The sequence below is a fragment of the Podarcis raffonei genome, chromosome 1 (genome assembly GCF_027172205.1).
Source record: "Podarcis raffonei isolate rPodRaf1 chromosome 1, rPodRaf1.pri, whole genome shotgun sequence".
Taxonomy (NCBI): domain Eukaryota; kingdom Metazoa; phylum Chordata; class Lepidosauria; order Squamata; family Lacertidae; genus Podarcis; species Podarcis raffonei.
This window is the reverse complement of record NC_070602.1, coordinates 90,305,976-90,324,868: the sequence shown is the minus strand read 5'-3', so window position 1 is coordinate 90,324,868 and position 18,893 is coordinate 90,305,976. Positions and strand designations below refer to the sequence as shown.

Sequence of the window (18,893 nt, the reverse complement as noted above, 5' to 3'; positions counted from 1 at the left end):
TTTGGGGGCCGGACTATATCTTGAAAATAAAAATAAAAATGAACGAATTCCTATGCCTCACAAATAACTCAGAGATGCATTTTAAATAAAAGCACACATTCTACTCATGTAAAAACATGCTGATTCCCGGACCATTTGCAGGCTGGATTTAGAAGGTGATTGGGCCATATCCGACCCCTGGGCCTTAGTTTGCCTACCCATGCCCTACACTACCAGTTGGGAATAAGGATTCCAGGAGAAAGGATTGGAATCCTCCAACAATCATTGTCCAAGGAAATGCAGCCTCCGATAGCAAAAAAACCCCTCTCCCCACTTCTGTTTTAAATTGTGCTGTTTTAATTAGCATAAGGTCACCCAAGGTACTTCCCTGGTGCTCTGAAATACTCTCTCAGTGGGTTTCCTATAAATAATTACAGAATGCCCATTGTCCGTTTTGTGTCCTCTCTCTTATGCGGCCACTGTAAATCTCTGAAGGCTTTTGATAACTAGCAGGCAATAGCTATATATATGGCCTTAGTGGCTCTGCAGGTGAATGAGCCCTTGGCAGTGGACGGCTGCCTTCTGAATCACACGTCAGGTAATCCAGCAGAGCGCGCTTATGGATGTGTGTCCAGGCTTCTTAGCAAACTGTCATATTGATCTAGCACAGCCTAAGAAGATTCAAGAGTTTGGGCAAAGGCTTGTATCAGTGTTCCCTTCCTCTTAAGAGTTTGCTGAGACGGCACTTCAGCATTTCCAAGCGCTGCACCTCCGACCCTGGCAATCCATCAAGTGAATGCAAATTGTGGACTAGACAAAACAAGGCAAACAGCGATGCTGCTTAGGAATAATGTACTCCCAAGGAGAAGGACTTCCTCAATAATGATTGTTGTGTACACATTCAAACTTCTCCTTCAGTCTTGTTCTGGTGTGTGTGCTCCCTTTGAAATGCTCCAAAGTAAACGGTAAAAAGTTGACTCAGAGCTAGCCTCAAACAGCAGGCTTAAAAAAAAAGAAAAGATATACAGAGAGACCAACAATGGTTTTTTTATAAAAGCCCCTTTTTTGCAGGGATGAAAGAAAAAAATTAAACCCTCTTGACATATTCATGTCCTGGAGTAAATGTAACCAAACGCTGCATATTCCTCAATTACATAGCATAAAAATGTGGTGCAGCAGACCTTGGTAATGAATGCAGCAATCGTCAGCTGCTGCTTCTTCTTCGGTGATCACTCGTAGCCAAGTAAGATTGTCTTCCATAAACACAGTTTTAACACTGAGTCCGTAAGTGACTGTGGAGGCCAATTCTGGATCCACACGTCCTTCCACAGTGGGGATATTGGTTTCCGGGTGGGAGTTGATCACGGTGTGGATTTGCCAAGCGTGCCTTCCTCCTAGCACGTTTCTCCCTTGCATCCTGAGTTCGCATGTCTTCAAAGCCCATGACACCTTTGGTAAAGGCTGATGAGACTCTCAGCCACATTCTGAGCCCTTTAGAGTGCAAAGGTAGTAGGAAATGCGCAATGCCTACTGAAGCCCAAGAGCCAGTGATCTGCCGAGTCTAAACCATTTGTAGCTCACTTTAGACTTGGCGGATCATGCCTGCACATCTGTTTCCCACTCCAGGGGGCAGAGTCAACCCTGCACGTTCCCACAAAAGCTCCGTTGTGTTTTGCAGTGAACACCTGAAAGGGGCTTTTGACCCATCCTCCTTTTTATTTTCTCCTTGGACACAGAATCCTGTAACAACACCAGGACGGTGGCTGAGTATCAGGCCGCACGTAATATTGCTGAGTGCTTGGGCTCTTCAACCCAGGGATACATTGAGATGCTAACAAATGCAGTTGCTATAAATGATAACAATCACGAGGGCAATCAACCCAATTATAATAGTATACTAATAATTAGTCGCAGTAGTACCTAGGCAACTGCATCCCAATTTGAAACCCTTTCAAGGAGATATTCTAAAGGAGTCCAAGTTAAAAGCAGAGTTTAAAAAGAACATCCCCCACCATGGGAGTAGCGAGGATTTTTGTTGGGGGGGAGACTTTTGTTAGCGGGGGGCAGTACTGACTTGATTGGTCAGTTAGTTAAGTATTTCTATTGTTTCGCTTGAACGGGAGGGAGGGGCAGCTGCCCCCCTGGCTATGTTCATGTCTCCCGCCCACCAAAAAACATCTTGGAACCAGTTGCAGCCTGAAAGGGGAGTTCAAATGATGAAGGGGAGTATTCAAGTACTTCATCTGTGTCATCTTTTCAACCATGTAGCTAATAAGGAGGCAATGCTTGCAGTGCTATGACTATTGTGTTGCAGAGCTCCCCAGACAGAACCATTTTGATTTCATTATCACGTTGAGCAGGGAGACAAGAATTGGTGGTCTCAGATTCAGGAAACCTGGTGATCATTAAAGTACATTTTACTGCTGTGGGAAAGTGTGCAAACTGCAGATGAATAGAGAATGCGGAGATAAAATAAAACATTTTTAGGGAGGAAAAATTTAATACTATTTCCTTTTTCCCCCCTTCAAAAAGCCTTTTTTGGGGACTTTTCTATATTTTAATAGTAGGTATAATGTTCCATGCCGAAGAGTAGCAGAACTTCAGTCGTGACCTAGGAAGCAGGAGGCATTGTTAAGAAAGCATACTGAATCAAGAACTACGGTAAATAGCTGAAGTGATGGCTAAGTTCTGCCAAGCAATAAAGAGGAATTCAAGAGTGTGGAACTGAATAGTCAAACAGGGTTTGGAGGCAGGTACGCGGAGACAGAATCAGAACACAGGAAATCACTGATTTGCAATAGTCCTTTTCTGTGTCGTGAAAAACAAGGAAGTCACTGGGAATATAGGAAGTAGCCTTATACAAAGTCAAGCCATTGATCCATCATATTTAGTATTGACTACACAGACAGACAGCTGTTGTTCTGGATTTCAGAATAGGTTCTCTCCCTGAAGATGCCGGGACCTACAGCATGCAAAACAGATGCTCAACCACTGAGCTACAGCCAATCCCCATGGAATCTTCCCCTGAAAACAGACAAAGCAGGGCTGGTAAGAGATGCAACCTGGAGAGGGGTGTGTGGCATAAGGGAAGTCCCTAGTGCCAGATAGAGTCCTGGAGCGTCACTTTTGGCCCCGGGCCTGAGGTTCCTCATCCCTGATCTAAAGCACTGCTGCCTATACTGGGGTGAGGAAGCCATGGGCCTCCAGATGTTGCTAGATTGTAGTTTAACAACATCTGGATGGCCACTGGTTCTCCACCCCTGGTCTACCCTGACTGGCAGTGACTCTCCAGCGTCTTCAACCTCCAGGGTCTTTCCCAGCCCTACCTAGAAACGCCAGAGTCTTCTTGCACGAAAAGCATGTGCTCTATGATTAAACTATGGTCCTTGTACTTTGCAAATCAAATGTGCACTATGTGTGTGTGTCTCTCTCTGTGTGTGCAAAATGCAGGATCATTTAATGTGACACTTCCCATTAAAACTGTTTTTGCAGATCTATTAACCCTGGTTGCGTATAGGAATTTTTGAACCCCACAACACCTCCGCTATGATGCACTGCTTTTAAGTGCTCTGCACACGATGCCACTTTCAAAAGGACAAAAAACCTGGCACCATTTTCCTGTAACAGAAAGATCTCCTTTCCCTTGCTTTGCTTCCCAGCATCAAATGTCTGAGGAATATGAGAATAATTGCAACACCCCCCCCCCCCGAAGTAAATCACGAAACCAAAGCCATAAACTGAACTGAAGGAGGGGTGAGCAGATGAAACGCAGAAATGAAATTAGGCTTTGTTTTAATTTGGGCTTTAAGAGAGGAGGAGGGGGGATTCTTGTTTATGTGGGAGATGGATCTTAATTAAAAGGATGCTTTTGGAATGAGAGCTAAGTCTCTGGGTGAAAGCCACGAAGATCTGAACAAAGTGGAAGGGAGCTTTCAAAGTCAAAGGAGATTGTGAAATTAGCCACACACACCCCTTAAACCTCAGTGCAATTAAGTTCTTTTATTCTCCAAAGCGATGGGGGTAGAGGGAATTTCATCTTGTTTGCATGTGGTGCACGGAGAGGTCCTGGAGAAAATGAATCACCAAGCACTTCCCATTGACTAAAGTATTCTGTCTGCTAACGGTGCTCTCAGATGGAGTCCCCCCCCCAGTGGGCTAGTCATGCAAATTCTGCATGCCCAACACCCACAGTGGGACCAGAACAACCTCTGCTAGTCCAAATGGCAAGTCCCTTCAGTTATTGTTGGGACACCAACTTCCATCAGAACCACCCGCCAGTGTGGACAATGGTCAGGGATGATGGGAGTTGGAGTCCAACAATAACTGGAAGGTTCTAGTTTGGAGAAAGATCAGTATGACTGTCACACTGGCATTTCCTTCAGCAAACATGTAGAGGGTGCACACACCAACCTCTTCACACACCCATGTATAATATATTCACCTGAGAATCTTCACAGGGTTTTGGCTCTCTACTCTGTGTACACAAGTACTGAAAGACACACCCGTGTCACCCAGACTTTATGTTTCCAGTGAATACTTGAAAATAGCCAACAGGAAGACCCCTGCAGGATCAAGCCAGTGGCCCATCTAGCCCAGCATCCTGTTCTCCCAGTGACCAACCAAACGCTTATGGGAACTCCTAAGGAGGACCCAAGCTGAAGAGCACTCTCCCCTCTTCTGGTTTCCAGCAACTGGTATTCAGAAACTGCAAACTGCCTCCAACAGTGAAGCCACCCCTCTCTGTTGGGCATGTAGAACTTGTGATCCAGGAAATCAAATGGAGGTTAATAGGCAGGTATGATTACCTCCCCATTCCCCAAACTGGGAAGGAACATGGGTGTCCATGCTTGGGTAATGTGCTCCATAACATATTTTATCATGGTCATTTATATTTTAAAGTTCTACTGGGGTTGTTTAAGTGTGTATTTTAATTTTGGCTTATTTTTTCAACACTTCTGTATTTTAACTATGTTGTGGAACTGGTTTATATGGTTTGTAAACCACTTAGAAGCCATCTGGGCATTAAGTGATATAGTAATAAATACTACTACTACTACTACTAAGGATTTTACTAGATGGGTTGTAAAGGTCTGCCTAGATATGTAAGGGTGACAAAAATGAATAAACAGTCCTCACAATCCAAATTAAATGCCGCTTAGAAATGTAGATACAGGGCCGCAACTTTCTGAAGTTCAGAAAAAATGGACAGTAAATTAATTTCCTGTTTCTTTTCTGTTTCCAGCAAACTTGCTATGACAAGAGAATCATTACTAGGTCTGGCTAACAAATGTTCCAGAAAATAGCATTAGGCCTTGGGGTGTGATTGCACAAGGCAACTTGTAGTGAGAAGAGGGTGTGATTAAAAGCAAGAATGCATATTCCACATGCCAGTCAGTAAAATCCATGCCCAGGGGCATAACCTTCGTGAAAGCAGACTAGACAGCCTGGATCTGGTCCAAAGAAAATGGAATATGTATGACCTATTGAAGCTCTCTCTTTCATAGGGTGAAAAAGCTCCCAAAATCTCTATTTGCTGCCTTCTGAAGAGACAGAAAGGTAAAGGGATAATCTGAAACACGAAAATGATACAGCAATTTCCATGTTGAAAGGGAATTTATATTATTAATATTGTAAGAACTAAAAAAGAAGCAGCAGCTTATCCTCACAACATTGGGTGAAGTAGGTTGCTATAACTGCTGTTTCTCAGACAGAAAACTGAGGCTGAGAGCAGCCAGCTAAGCCTCAAAAGTAAGGCCAGACACTTATGCATATGGGTATCCACCACTCCCTTTGAGAGACTGAGGGGGAGCGTACCACCAAAAATAGGAGAGTAAATGACAGAGCTTTGCAAAACATTTCCACATGCTGATTTATATGCATAGATGCCAACTGAGTTTTTTTTTGAAAAGAACAGAAATACATTTCATCATAGCGAGGAAGACTGTTACAAGGTGTGTTTCATACTTGCTCAGTCTGCTGCCCAGGTGGTTCTTTACCTTTAACACAGACCTAGACCAGCCCTGTTGGCCCTTCAAGTAGAGGATTCCCTCAAATAGAGGACTGTCCTCTGACAGCAGTTCAAATACTGGGCTCTATCCTGCAAAGTAGGGCATGTGGCCACCCTACTTCAGATGTTGCCCAGTGCAGCCCATCCAAAAGCCCAACCTTCCAGCTGTTACACTACTTACTTTTGCTGGATGGGCATCTAAAGCTTGGGAATCCATGACAATTCCCCTTTGAACATATTTAGTACAATCAGAAGCACAGAGTTTTTCGGGGGGGGGGGGCTGTGCTTCTACATTTAAGCATGGCTCTCTGCCCTGGGGATGAGGAACCTATGGCCCTTCAGATTAAGTTGAACTCTAACTTCCATCAGCCTCAAGCAGCATGGGTTTTGGATAATGGGTCCAGGGATGATGGGGCTTGTAGTCCAACAACATCTGCATAGCCATAGCTTCCCGATTCATGCTCTACCCACTGAACCACACTAACTTGCCTTATAAACAAGACCCCAGTAATTTGAGCTCTAAACATTTTAAGCCAGTAATAACCCCCAACTTAGATGCAGATGTATAATATTAATGTATATACCATATTTTTAGTCCTCCTATATAAATGTGAATATACGGGAACTTTAGAGTTATTTTTAAGCCAACAGTTTCTGTATTCTGAGAACTGATTATATATTAAATCATGTTCACTACACTAGAAACCAAATATGCATGATCCTACACTTCCTATTATCTGCCTTCCTGAAACCATAAATAGGACACATTTCTATTTGGTCATCTTGGTGATGATAGTGGGGATACTTTATTTGTAGTTGGGGATGATCCTTTATTGTACAATAACATTTGTTTTGAGCAATTCACATCAAACTGCAAAGTGTTTTCACAGGGATGAATATTCCCTTTGTTCAGAAAGCTAAGTGGACTTCAGAGTGACAAACTGATTATGGGGCAACATTCCTTGCTGCTAATTATAAGCAGAGTATCAGATTTCTCTGGAAAGTCAGGAACCTGAATGAAAAGCCATTTATGTCTAAAGGACCACTCTATTATTTCAGGTGCTTCCCAGCAACATATTGGGTTGACTGAAGGCAGCTCTTCATGTTTTGTCCATTACAAAGGATGAAATAACAGACTGGGATAATATAGAATACTGGGAGTTCTAATACTTTCACAATAACCACAGGAATTAAATTGTTACTGCATATTTTACAAATTATGACATTTGGTAAAGAAATTACAATATGGTATTTCAGTTTTTTATTCTCCACTTACTTTGCTATATAGAGTAATTCATTTAAGATCAATAATATCACAACTTCCACAGTAAGAAGTATGAACAAGTTAAAATAAATTAAGAAAATGTAATTATTTAAGGGCAAAGTATATATCCACAAAGTGGATTTCAGAATGGGGGGAAGTGGCTACATAGAGCCTATTGTATAATATGTGACAGGATTTGTTTGATCTACTGACAAAAAGATAGGTTCAACATTGCAAAATGAGTTGCCATAAATGAAGAGCAAAACCTTTTAATTACAACTGACTGATAAATTACTTACAGAACTGAACAACATTGGCCTTTAGACACTCTAGAGAAATACTTGAGAGTATTTGAGAGCAGTAATTACATAGGAGTCAGTCAGTCCCTTCAACTTAAAGATCAATGTTTTGAATGAGCTGTGCTCTTTTGTGATTGCTTAACCCACAACCTTCAAATTATCTAGCAATAACTTATATGCAACAGATTATTTTTTCCAGTAAAAGAGTCAGCAAAATGGTTGGGCTTAGATGTATGAGAAAACAAGGGTTGAATCCCCATTCAACTATAGAAGTTACAATCAAATCTCAGATCCCAAAAAAATCCTGTTTTGGAATGTTTAGGGTCCCGAAGGCCGAAAACCCGGAAGTAAATGCTCCGGTTTTTGAATGCTCTGAATGTGGCTTCTGCTTGAGTGCAGGAAGCTTCTGCAACCAATCGGAAGCTGTGCCTTGGTTGTCGAACATTTCGGAAGCTGAATGGGCTTCCGGAACGGATTACGTTTGACAACAGAGGTTTGACTGTACTATGTGAGGATTAAGGCTAGGGTGGGCAACCTCACAGTGTGAGCCTAAATTCCTTGGGGGAACAAATATACTTTCCCTGCCTTTCACATTATGAAAATAATTTTTAAAAACCCTGGGTCCAAATGACCATTCTTAAAAAGAAGTGTCTTTGAGAAAGTTTCCTGTTTAAATGTTGAGTCTAAGGCAGTGGTGGCCAAACTTGGCCCTCCAGCTGTTTTTGGACTACAACTCCCATCATCCCTAGCTAACAAGACCAGTGGTCAGGGATGATGGGAACTGTAGCCCCAAAACAGCTGGAGGGCCAAGTTTGGCCACCACTGGTCTAAGGGAAGGGAAGGAATGAGAAGTAGAATAATTACTTGACAGCGCAAGAATAACTTTGCTTGGTGAAACCAAAGGACATCTAGTCCACCATCCTCTGGGAAGCCCATTATCCAGAAGAAGCCAGCACAGTGGGATGGTGCCAAGCTGCTTACCTCTCAACAGGGGTGTGGCAGCGTAAAGTGGTGAGGGTGCAATGGCAGAGATAACCCTCTTTGAAAAAAATTGCCTAGCTGGAAAGTGTCCTTGAACTGTGGCAATGCCTCTTTCTTGCCTGGATGGAGGGTGAAGCGAGGTTTATGTGCATGGGCGTCAACTCCTGGGGGCCCAACCCTTTTTGGAGGGGCTAATAATTTTTTTTTGGGGGGGGGCTGGCCATCCAATGTTAAAAAAAATCAGGGCCTGTTGCAGAAGGAGGCAGTAACAGCCTCTGACTGGTGGCAGCAGCAGAAGGACGAAAACAAGGAGCCGCTGGCCGTTGAAGCTGTGTTGCTGTTGTGTCCCACTCCCTGGCTCCTCCAACGCCACAACGCCACGTGCGCAACGTCAGCCCCCCAATCTCCCTCACAAGTTGGAACCTCTGTGTGCGCGCGTATGTGTGTGTGCACAACCCCCTGACTTTGGTGTGGTTAAAATGTAGGCTACACAGAAATGTGAAGTGTCACATCCACTGCTCTGCCCATTTCCCCCTCTGGCCTCAACCAGAGGGAATGCAGCCTCTCAGCTGAGAGGGGTTCTATATAACTGCTGCTTCTGTGCCACAAAATGCCCCCTCTCGTCCTGGAGGCGCCTTGCAACAGAGAAGCAGCAACTGAGCTAACACTGCCGGCAGCTGCAGTCTTAGGCCCTGTGTACTGCGCAGTTTAGTCCCTACCCCACTGGGAAATAAAAGCCGCAGAGGTGTTTCACATGCTAGTACTGGGAGGTTGACAGACTGTACAAACTCACTCTCTTTCTCTGGGCCTGTGAGCCTTTGCCTTCTTAAGATCTCAGCTGAAACAATACTGAAACAATACTATAGAGCCGTCTTTCAAGGCTGTTCGCTGCCCTTTCATTTTTCTTCCTGGCTGCTGCTCTTTGAAGCTCCTCTTACTGAACATATCAATCCTGTCACTTCAGCATCAACTGCTTTATTCAGCTATGCCGTATCCATCATCTCGTGTCAATAGAAGAATGTGACAAATGCAGCTTCCTTATCCCTCTCCCCATCTTCAGAACTGCGCTGCCCTAAAAGGGGAAAAGCAACCTGAGTGGTAATGCAGCCAAAGGAAGAGACCTTTGGACCAGTATGGTATAATTTATGGAATGTTACATTGCTCCCTCACTGGAAATAATGGCTTAATAAAGAGTGGGATTTGACTCTAATGGCAAAATAAAAAATAAAAATCTTATTTCAGAGCAAGAATGGCAAATGCATAGAGAAATAAATTCTGGGGAAATTGGCTGCCCTTTGTGGAATACTGTCATGAAAATAATTTCCTCCTGCAAAAGCCAATTTTGAATATTTTTAGAAGAAATATTGTAATGTGCTAATTTGCATTTATTTGCATAATATTGTGATATGGAGTGAATTTGTATTGGAGCTTTGTTAGTTATTGATAATAATTGTTGAAAGAATGAACAAAATGTAGAAAAACAACAACAAATGAATGATGATGATGATGTCACCTTTCCTCTAAGAGGAGCCTATGGCACTGCACAATTCAATAAAAAACATTTACAACAATTAAAAGATTTGAAGCTACACAACTTAAATGACCAGTATAGTACAACAGCACAGTATTGACACTGCTGGATTCAGATCCATCTCCCAAATGCCTTGGAGAAGAAACATGCCTTCACCTGACATCTGAAAGTGAACAATATAGGGGACAGATATACCATGTCTGGGATGGAATTCCACAATCAAGCACAGTCACAGAGAAGGTCCTGCCCCATGTCTCCACGTACTAGTCAGGCCAGGTGGTGTTATTGTTATTATGCTATATATTTTTGTGTTTTTATTATATAAACCACCCTGAGATCTTCAGATGAAGCACGGTATAGAAATTAAATAAAAATAAATGCCTGCTGACAAGTAGTATCCTCTCTGCTGAACTTAAAACATGAGCTGGTACGTGCTGTTTTATGTACCTGGGTCCTAAACTTCAGCTTCTGGGCAGTCTTCAGGAGTAACAGTTCCACGGAAATCAGTGGACCTCAGAAGTGCATGGCTCTGGCTAGTTTGTGTCCCACAACTGTGCAAAATGAAATCAATCCCCAAATCCCAAACAAACCAGCAGGCTATGTTTTCTATTTCTTGCTCCTTTAACTGAAATAAAGACATACCAATTTTAGGTGCAGCTGAAATTACAAACACTGCAGCTCAAATTCATCGTGTTCAGAACAGACTCACTAACAGAGCCATCCTATGCATGCTTACTCAGAAGTAGGGCAGGAAGAGCAATCCAACACCTCTGCTTCCCTCCAAGCTGGATGAGGTTTGGATGAGGTGTGGTGTCCCTATTTCCTGACTGTTGCTGCCAGCCTCCATTGTAAGGAAGCTGTGACCAGCAGGCAAGTGTCACCAGCAAAGAGAATACCCATCCAAGGGGTGGCCAGGCAGAAGCCACCAGTGTCAGTGCTCATGCTGGTACTAGTCAGGAGAAACACCCCAAAACACAGCAGAGAGGGGACCCACTGCTACATGTGTTTAGAGCAGCCTAAGTTTTGCAAAAGTTGTGTTCTTTGGCTACAAAAAGGTAGATTTGTATTGTGTGTGTGTGTGTGTGTGTGTGTGTGTGTGTGTGTGTTTAATGTAGTCCTTGTAGAACAAGACCTGACAAAATGCTGGCTTTTTAAAACAAACTAGTCCAAGGCTTACAGAAGCATCTTTCATGAACTGATTGACTATATCTGAAGAGATAGCTACCTCATTACATGCGCTATATTTCAACGCTGAGAAAACAATGCAAGTCAGGAGACAATAAAAAACAAGTACAAATGATACAGGTCATCTATGATAAATGTAAGTAGTGTTACATGAAATATGAGATACGATACCCAGGCTTTAAAAAAGGAAAAGGAGGAGGAAGAGAGTGAAATAGACAAGAAGAAGAGGGCTTTTCCAATGAATCAGTCTATTGCTTGAGAGACCCAACAGATTTCAGTTCCACTAAATGCCTTCTCCCATGCAAAATATTAATCAGTTTTTATATTTAATGGCGAGGAAGTGGGCTGAATAAGAAGATATGTATTTCAAAAGAGATGGATAAAATGCAGAGTTCTGAAAGATGGATGTAATTGAGGAATAAGAGCAAGGGGGAAATCTCGATACACTCCAGATTTTTGTCAGATAGCAATATACCACCTGAAACAAGGGGATGTTATTGTGGCTAGCTCAAAACCAGCTCAAGGACTCCTAGAATATCAGAAAACAATTAGTAAAGGGTTGAATCCAACATAGTGCTTCCTCAACGTTCTGTCAGTGCAAGGATTTTTACTTGCGCAACAGAGTATTATCCTCCACTCCTCCATGCACTGATGAGATGTGGTAGTTGAATGTTGCCCAAATAATCAGTGGTGCTTAGGGCTAGTTTACATATGCACATGCATCACATGCTTTTCCATCATTTGATTTGTCACAACTAAGTGACAAACTAACTAACTGAAAGGCATTGGGTGGAATCCAATTAGTGCTCTTTTGGTCTAGTGAAGATGTCCACTAATAGAAGACACAGAGAAGTAATTTTTCTCAGTTCCCCTTTCTTCTTTCCCTGAAAACCAGCTCCTGATTATTGGGGAACTCTACAGAACAGGATGGAAAAGTAGTCCGGGGTGGAGGCTGGAAGGAAAAGTAACAAAAACCACTTCTCCTGTTCTATCTGCAGATGTTTCCACTGGATCAAAAGCCCTTACCTGAGTGCAAGACCACAAACTGGATTCCAGTCATTGTGTATGAGGCGATGTAGAAGTAGATTATAGTCTTTTCCATTTGATCCATGATGGTTCCTTCACACATGCATGGTATCACCTGATGCCAGAGTCATAAAGTGATGAGTTCAGGGATGAACTAAGGTGCAAGCAAATTTTTCCAGTTGACTGGTTTAAATAGGTTATCTTCATTACTGCCAACACTAGATAATGGTTACCCTTTTAACCATCTAGAACTGGCAACTGTCCTCTTGTACTGAAAACAATAATGCTGAAAAAGATAAGAGGAATGCAGACCACTTGAAGAAAGAAAGAAAGAAAATAATCATGACAACTAAGAGTGGATCAGTTGGAGAAGGTGCAAAGCAGAAAAGAATTAATAAAACCATGATGATGATAAGACATCATGGTGTACATTAGTGTATTCTCACTGACCAAGATTAAAAAGGGTCTGGTAATGAAGCCTTATGAGGAAAAGTTGGGTATGTTTAGTTTGGAAAAGAGAAGACTGAGAGGAGACATGATAGCCAACTTCAAATATCTAAAGGGCTGTCACACGGGGGATGGAACAAGCTTGTTTTCTCCTGCTCCGGAAGCCAGCACCCAAACCAAAGGATTCAATTTACAAGAAAGGAGATTCTGACTACACACCAGGAAGAACTTTCTGACAGTAAGTGCTGTTCAACAGTGGAACAGACTCCCACAAGAAGTGTTGGACTCTCCTTCCTTGGAGCTTTTTAAACAGAGGTTGGATAGCCATCTGTCATGTATGATTTAGTTGATATTCCCGCGTTGCCGGGGGTTGGGCTAGATAACTCTCGGTTTCCCTTCCAACTCTACAATTCTGTGATTCTATAAACCCTGTTCCTCCCCTATTTGGAGCTCTGACAGGTTTAAAAATGAACACCGCTCCACAGATACCTGCATAGTTTCTGAGGAAGGGACCTACACTGCTCACAACGGCTGATTTTTGAGCGACTATGCAAGCTGTGTATGTCTAGAGACATAACAAATGCGTGCAGCTCAGTTTGTAGCACCTAATTTGCAATAATATTGAAGTCCCCCCATGATAACTCATTTACTCTTATAATAAATATATAAAAAAGACAAATTGCTACATTGAACATGCATTTTCTTCACTGCATGGAGCTGCTACCCCAGGGAGAAAGCCCCGTGCCGCTAACTAATAGTAAATCCTTTGGAAAATCATGTGTCATAATGATGGACAACCACGGAAAGAGTATTAAATAGATTTAGAGGTTAGATACTCAACGAGAACAAAAGGGGCCCTTTGCAAACTCCCACCAATCAGGGCTGGCTTGACGGTGTGAAGATTAGCACCAAATCCAGGCCAGGAAGAAAAAGGTTCATTATAAGACAAGACAACAAAGGGTTTGCCCAACGAATCTCACTTTGAATTGCAAGTAGAGGGGGTATCGCATTACCCTGGTTATTGACTAACTACAGGATCACCAAGAAATGCTTAGCACCTGGGGACTAGCCCTGCAATCTCTTACACATTTCAAGCCAATTGGCCCATTGGGCTACTGAAATAAACACGACGCAATGGTCTTTATGGTATTATTGATGACACCACTTGAATAAGGAATTACCACTTGTATCAGGAATTAATAAAACTAGATCTTGTCTACCCTGCTTTGGGCAATTCAGATGGTCAGCATCAGAGTTGTGGGTGGTTGCACCATATTGCATCTTAGTAGCTGGCAAGAAGACTGCTTTTGGAATTTGTAATAGACAGATGATCATAGACAGATGATCATCTGGACCAGCCATTACTCTCTTGGTTTTTTTGTATGGTGCCAGAGTACCCTCATGGCGCTATATAAATAACAAATTCAAAGTTTTCACTAACAAAATGAAGTGTCAGGCACATCAGACTTCAAATTCTGGTTCTCTGAATTTTCGTCCCCATTTTTGGAAAGGGAGGTAAAGTGCATGTGCCACAATACTCCTCTTCTACAGTTGTATTTTGTTTGTGAAAATCCCACACAGAGAAACACATGAGGCTTCTGGAAGGGGCGGAGGGGTGGGACGGGGAGACCAGCAAATGTCAACGGATAGAAGCAAGATACACACTTATTTTATAACTCACCTGAGGCAAAAGAAGGGATGAGAAACCCATGACTGTGTTAGACTACAACTCCCATTATCCCAAGCCACTGACCATTCTGTCTGAGGCTAATGGGAGTTGGAGTCCAACAGCCTCTGGAGGGCCACAGGTTCCCCATCCAAGTGCCACAAGGAAGGCTGAATAATATATTTTAAAAAGGAAGTAAAATTGAAAGGTTTGAAAGGTAGGCTCCAAACTTGCAAGATGAATATTTAATTATGCACAAAAATAAAGGTTCAATGTTCAATTAAATTTAACAAGGATTTTATAGAATCTTCACTATTTTTGGATGTCACACTCGATCAGTTGCAAACCTTTCCCCTCCTGGTTTTTTGTTTTTGTTTTACCGCTTAAGACACATCATCCCAGAATGACTTATTTGATCGCTACTTCACAATCACTATTGGTTTACTTTTCAAAACCAATACGCCATCAGTCAGTAAGAAGAATGTTAGGTGGGACTGCGAAGGATGGCTTTCATGCAATACTTGCAAAATATTATAGCCATTTCAGAAAAAGACAGTATCAGGGGGAAGAATCTTATTGCCAAGGGCCAGTGAAAATCATTTCATGCTTCAAAAGTTTGTGATTGGTCTTGCAAGGAAGAAAAAAATTATATATACTTTCCGTAGTTGAAAATTGTTTTTGGTTTTAAACTGGAAGCACCTAAGTCTGAGCTATGCCTCTTATGCATGGCAGTCTCTAATGACTTTTCTATACCTGTCCTTGTAAAACTATATTATGCTTACAATTCATGAATGAATAAATAGATGGAGAAAAGCAACAGAGGAGCATTTTAGAATTCAGCCCTCCAACCTCGCTGCCCTGAATGTGCTGGCAAAAGTTCTCTCACATGCCCTTCAAAAATGCTGTGGGAAAATGTGTCCCTGTGCATTGACTCAGCTGACAATCCTACATCCACTTAACTGGAAGTAAACCCCACTGAACTCAGTGGGACTTCTGAGTCACCCTCTATGGGATTGCACTGTAAGCCAAAATCCTGTGTACGCTTGCCTGGAGGACGTTTCGTTCAGGAAATGATCTCGGGGCTGGGCTTTGTCTGGTCAAATTGTAGAACAGCATTCCCCAAACTGGTGCTCTCCAGGCTATTATTGACTATTAGCTATGCTGGTTGGGGTTGATGGGAATTGTAGTCCAAAACACCCAGTGGGCATCAGGTTGGTGGAATATGCATTTTCCTTATTCATCTCCCAGTGATATCAGGAGGATTCATTAACAAGCAGGATTGTCTCATATTTCCTGCCATGGGTATACCTACAGATTTCTTGTTTCATCTCTGTTGTATTTGCTCATTGTGGGTTATAAAACAGCTCCCGTGTTTTGTACAGATCCCAAAACACTTTGCCTATTAGATGACCGTAATGGCAGCAGTCGAGGAGGGGAATGAAACGGACAGTTGGAGTTTGGCAATAGCCTTATCTGGCAAATCTATCTGCTGAAAATCCTGTCATGTGCTTTTCAAGGCAGTAGGGGAAACAGAAGGGTTATTTTCCATAACTTTTAGAATTCTCCGTGGATAAGCTGAGCTGCCGCCTCCCCTCCAAAATCCCAATTCTCATGAGCTTGCATCTTGCTCTGGCTATACAGAAAGTACAAAGGAGCATTGCTAATTTGCACTTTTAAGAGGCAGGAGAGAAACCTTTTCTCTGACTTCTCATTTGTTACCCCAACGCCTCTCACTCTGTTACAGTTACTGGGAAGATGTGGCTGAACTGGAACTGTAGAGCACATGCACACGCCTTCTTGATGTAGCAGGATGGACTGAACATCAAGTGGATGTCTGTGCACAAAGGTGTGGCTATTATGAATCATTTATTAGGCTAGCTAAAGCTTTAGGAACAGCACACTCACTAACGTAAAGGAGACCTTGACTTCGGGAATATTGTGTTGTTGTGCTTACTGCATATTTTTACAAGGGGCGACAAGATTGCTTTATAACTGACTGTTTCAAGACTTTCAACACCACTTTTTTTGTCATCAGAAGTTACCACTTTCTCATAAGGGAGCAGACTTCAAAACAACAGCAAGAAAGATCACAGAACCAGGCATTCAGAGATAACCTTCTGGTCTAATGGAGATTTTTGGTGATCATTACGGGGTGCACATTACAAGTCATTGGACAAAACAGGCAACACAGTGCAAACCAAACATTACAGAAAATAGCTTATAGCTCTGAAGATACCCCACTGCTTGATAAATTACTGGTTATATTAATATGGGGCATGCTTAAACTTTGTATTGCTTGAATTGGAGACCTATTGACAAACTTGTATACTACCCAGGACTGTTTGTCAATAACACCAACTTAAATGTTGCACAAGACTTCCACAGCTGTGGCTGCTTGCCTCTCCACCTGGGTCACCCTGGCTTGTAGGATCTGGAAGAAAAGCTAATACCAAACTATTCTGGTTTTATTCCTTGATACCTAAAGAGAGTCAATCCCTCCTTCTGATGCTCCCTACCTCATTATCCATCTTTGAGGGACTCCTCCAGATGACCTGGTTATTGAGTGCTCATTCCGATCTGCTTGCAGGGAGCTTATACGACAATGAGAATTCATTCTCATTTGCTAGTGGGGGTTCTTATACATCTTCTCATTAATCATTTGTTCATTCTACACTTTTCCATGCATTTCCCCATCACATTCCTAACTGCAAAAAGCCCATAAAAATGAATTTGTAGTGTTAGGTCGACAGAGGGCTTTAATCTACTTGTGCAAACCTATATTTCTCAGTATACCCTTGAATCCCTCCCACAAAATAGTGACAGGCTGGCAGTGCCCTTAACGGCTCTTGCTCCTGATGGTTTCCCATGCCAGCTTCCATTTATGGAGAATTCTTTGCAGGCCTGGTACAGCTGTGCCACCAAAGCCTTCCCTGGAATGGAAACACATTTCAACTTTGGGTCTGGACCATCTCAGAGGCCAACAGCAGGACAAAGTCCTAATCCCTCTTTGTATTCCAAGTTCCTATGACCCTGGTTTACCCATCTGCTAGTGATTTCTGAATCCTTCCCATGGCTCACAGGGGAGAAAACAGCTCCAAGCTTCAGACTTTTGGACATTAAATTGACAGCCAGAGAGCCGGATAATAACATCTATGATTCTGTTTTGCTTCTAGGTATTTGTGAATTGCATGTGGTATGCACTGCTGATCTAGTCAGAAGGAAACAAGGACTCCTGTTCATACTTAGTTGTCCCCTCTTCTGTGTCAAAGAGTATGTCTTCTAAGAGAAATCGTTAAAACATTAAGATAGGAAAGAGGGGGGAAGAAAGGGGTATTTTCAACAACAGATGCAGTCCCCGTTGTTACTGCTTGAGCTTGACCCACAGATCTATATTGAATTAGGTAATGTTCATCAATAAAAATTGACAAAATATGATTGTGGTGAAATAGCTCATGCCAGAATAACTGCCTCTCAAAAAACACCCTATCCCGTCCAGTCCCTCGCTCCTTTTCCTCCTCCTCTTTCTCTCCCTCCCTCCCTCCACTCCCCCCCCCAATTCCTCTGTGGTCAGGCAAATAATGAAGCTTCTACATAGAGAGGACAAAAGGAAGAGTGAATAGAGCTTAACTTGCATGAGGAGGAAATAACCTTTTCATTACAGTTATATGACTTTAATTTTAATGACTTCCCCGACTGCATTAACAAAGAACAGGGATCAGAGGCCTTAGCGGGGGTACCGTCAGGGTCACCAAGTCATAAGAATGCCCCAGGAAACAAAAGTTGCTTCAGCATGCCATAGCAATGAGCTCTATGGGCCATCACATTCCCAACTCGTCATGCCACCTAAGACCATTTCAGAAATACAGAATGTCTGAATATTTAAGGGAAATTAAAAGGAGAGGGAAAGCTGCAGAGGTGGTGGGGGCAGGGGGGGGTTCCCCCAGAGCTTTTCCACCAGGAGCCGGCTAGCCAGGGCAATAAATGTTTGGCAATGATCTGTCTAAACTGCTTCTCACTGCTATAGACTGGACAGATATCTACAATACTCACAATGCAATTAATCAGGCATTCCATATCACCAGGGAGATAGAGAAGTAATAAAGAGGGATTGACAAGGGGAACTCATAAAAAAACAAATTGCAGTGTCTACTTGATATTAATAATTCTGCTAGGCAACATGCCTTCCTTATCTGAATAAATCTTGGGAGTTTTACGGCAAAGGAAATACAAATTACAGACCACAATGTCACATATACGACACAAACTTTATTTGGCAAGTGTTTCCTCCATGCAAACTGAAGACTAAAATGCTTCACACAATTAAGAGAATAAATGACAACATGCGGAGGAGGTATATGAAAGAGAGAGAGAGTATGGTAAAAGGACAATATTCTGGCTGAAAAGAAAAATGAGACTTGAAAGCTGACAAGAAAAAAGATGGGCCGAACAACAGAAGGAGCTCAGGTAAATACTTTGGAATCAACCAATTAGATCAGCGTTTCCCATCA

At 42.4% G+C, this 18,893-nt stretch overlaps 1 protein-coding gene across 3 annotated transcripts in view; it reads right to left on the bottom strand.

Annotated features, from left to right (window-relative positions):
- Positions 1–18,893, bottom strand: part of GLI2 (GLI family zinc finger 2) — a 190,336-nt gene that overhangs the window by 90,540 nt on the left and 80,903 nt on the right. The window contains exon 1 of one of the 3 annotated variants that reach the window (XM_053403218.1): positions 12,273–12,372. The exons of the other annotated variants lie outside the window; for them this stretch is intronic. Within the exon in view, the coding sequence (XP_053259193.1) occupies positions 12,273–12,357 (85 nt within the window). The 5' untranslated portion in view covers positions 12,358–12,372. Of the gene's footprint in view, positions 1–12,272; positions 12,373–18,893 lie in introns of those variants that run through there. 3 annotated transcript variants of the gene reach the window in all.